The sequence below is a fragment of the Poecilia reticulata genome, linkage group LG8, assembly GCF_000633615.1.
Source record: "Poecilia reticulata strain Guanapo linkage group LG8, Guppy_female_1.0+MT, whole genome shotgun sequence".
NCBI lineage: Eukaryota > Metazoa > Chordata > Actinopteri > Cyprinodontiformes > Poeciliidae > Poecilia > Poecilia reticulata.
The window spans coordinates 27,139,699-27,142,242 of NC_024338.1; the positions used below are offsets into that span (position 1 = coordinate 27,139,699).

The 2,544-nt window shown below is 41.6% G+C and overlaps 1 protein-coding gene across 1 annotated transcript in view; it reads left to right on the forward strand.

The window, feature by feature from the left end:
• doc2a (double C2-like domains, alpha) overlaps window positions 1–2,544 on the forward strand; it is a 21,443-nt gene that overhangs the window by 3,124 nt on the left and 15,775 nt on the right. The window contains exon 2 of the mRNA XM_017306147.1: window positions 1,706–2,312. Coding sequence (XP_017161636.1) covers window positions 2,204–2,312 — 109 coding nt within the window. The 5' untranslated portion in view covers window positions 1,706–2,203. The remainder of the gene's footprint in view (window positions 1–1,705; window positions 2,313–2,544) is intronic.

A 2,544-nucleotide genomic window follows, 5' to 3' on the forward strand; every position in this document is an offset into this window, starting at 1 on the left:
CCAGCAGACACTTTGTTCTTATTGATCCTACGACGGTTGAGCAGCTAATGCGTCGTGCWCAAGCTTTGATCCAAGCAAGACTTTCCGTTTCAGATTTTGGAAATCTGTGAATTTTAGTTCCACAAACACGATCAGGATACCTGACATCACCTGTACAGATACCCCACTGACGGTGGAGAACCATTCGAGTTCTGACGCAAAAACTTTCTGCCTGTCTGCTAGTCCACGATGTACATTAGCATGTTTACTACTGTAGCTTGTGTTTGTGAGCCGGTCAGGCATGTGGTAGCTGTGCTGTGAGGTAAAATGGCCATTAGCCAATGAAACGCGGCCCTGTGGTAAGGTCCATGGTTTCTGCTTAACTGAGGGTCCAGAGCGCAGCAAAGCGTAGAATCAGATGTTTACGCCTTCTGATTGGACGATATTCACGTCTGACATTTGACCTTTCTTTGTTAAAATGTGACTAGTTTGTGCATCTCATGTATTTCAGTGATTCTTGAGAATAGGGACAAAACGGGTCCTATGGATAAAGCACAAAATTCGAATAAAATATACACAAAATATAATTTTTTCAAATATCTGACTAACCTGGGTCATGTGATCACAACAATGTATGTTTTCCAGGTATTTGCTGAATATTATTTTATTTTAAACATTGTAGTCGGTGGATGATGCCTGTAAAATCCCTCGTCCAGGAGCAGAACTCAATACATTATAATAGTTTAAAACAATTAAAGAAATACTACAATTACATATTATTACCATTAACTATAAGTAGCCATATAAATAATTATAAAAGTATCAATAAATTGAATTAAAAATCATTTTTATATATTTTCCAACTCCATTGAAATGTGTCCCTAGTTTTTGTCAACACCGTCATAAATGAAAAGAATGTAAAAATAAATCAGGCATTATTGGGGGCACCAGAACTTCTGAGGACCCCATGACCACTTCCTGTTTCTTCCTTTGGTAACAGGGCTAGTTAGCTCCGGTTAGCTTAAGTTATTTAGTTTTTTCTTCTTTTCATTCCTAAGTTGTTCATCACAACCATGACGTGTCAACACCATAACTGACTATTTACTAAACTTTGATGAAGTTTGTGAAATAAAAGCTTAATTTTGGTAAAATGTAAAGATTTCATGGACCTGATGAGCTACAACATGGCCTCCTTCAGAATAACATCATATAAACGGAGGTAGCTTAGCTTTTCGTCAACTCAGAGTTTTTCTGACTCTTTCAGTGAAATTGTTGTCAAATCTCACTTAAATGTGCAATTAATTCATTTTAATGTATTTTACATAAATTGCATTACTTCACATGTACCAAGTTTTTCATTTTACTCACCAGTTTGTCACCTTCAGCTCTGGGCCAACTCCATCAGATGGACTTTTTGTTTTAAATAATATTTATTTTGTTTCTTGAGAAGCATTTTGTCTGTAAAATGAGTAAAATATCACAAACAGGGTCATTAAAAATCATTTTATATTTATTTTGTCAGATGGTGATGACAGCGTTCTGGGTCAGGTCCATTAAAAATGTAATTTTAAAAAAATGTTGCAGCTGGGAGCCCGTAGCTTAGCATCTTTACATTTCCAAACATTATTTGTCATATTTGCAAACATCAAGTTGAGAAATAACAACAAATTATGTTAAAATTAAAACCCGTTTGGTCCTTATTCTGAAGAATCAGTGGTTTATTTAGTTCCTGCAGCTCCTGGAGATCTGCGGCGCTTCAGATCCGTTCCTGAAACTCTGGAGGAGAAACTTCTGGATCCTCAGCAGATTTACAGCAGGACGGCTGTGGTGCGTTCAGGAACATCTGGGCTGAACGTCTGACCTGGATCAGCTTTTTCCCTCCATGATGTCAATCAGCTGCATTTCTGCTGCTGCTCCCATACATCGGGGCTCCTCCTCCGCAGTGGATCAGCTTCCAGCAGCCGTGTTGCTGCGCAGCGGCTGGTTGGACTGAATGTGGGAGGATCTGAATCCCAAACAGACGCAGGCAGGAAATTTTCAGTAAATCCTCTTTTCTCCAGCAGCAGCGAGTCGAATCGGTCTGTGGGCAGATGGCCTCGCTGCGGCAGAAACATCTACCTTCACAGCGAAGCTTTGCTCCCTCAGCCTCACTGAGCAGAAAGAGGCTGAATGTGAAGCTTTCAGTCTGAATTAGGTCGTTATTCATCGTCTGTCCACAGCATCGATGAATCTATTGATCTACTGCTGGTCGGGTGGTTGGGCCCTGAACGCATCGCGGCCGGTTGAGGAAGAACAGACTCAGAACCAGCAGCTACCAGAACGTCTTCTACACGGTCTGGGTCAGACGGGCTTTGGGTTCTTTTGGGTCAGCAGTGGTTCTGGTCGAGGTTGGAGTCATGGTTCCACTGGTTCCACTGGGTCTACAGGTTCCACTGGTTCCACTGGGTCTACTGGTTCTACTGGTTCCACTGGTTCCACTGGGTCTACAGGTTCCACTGGTTCCACTGGGTCTACAGGTTCCACTGGTTCCACTGGTTCCACTGGTTCTACTGGTTCCACTGGTTC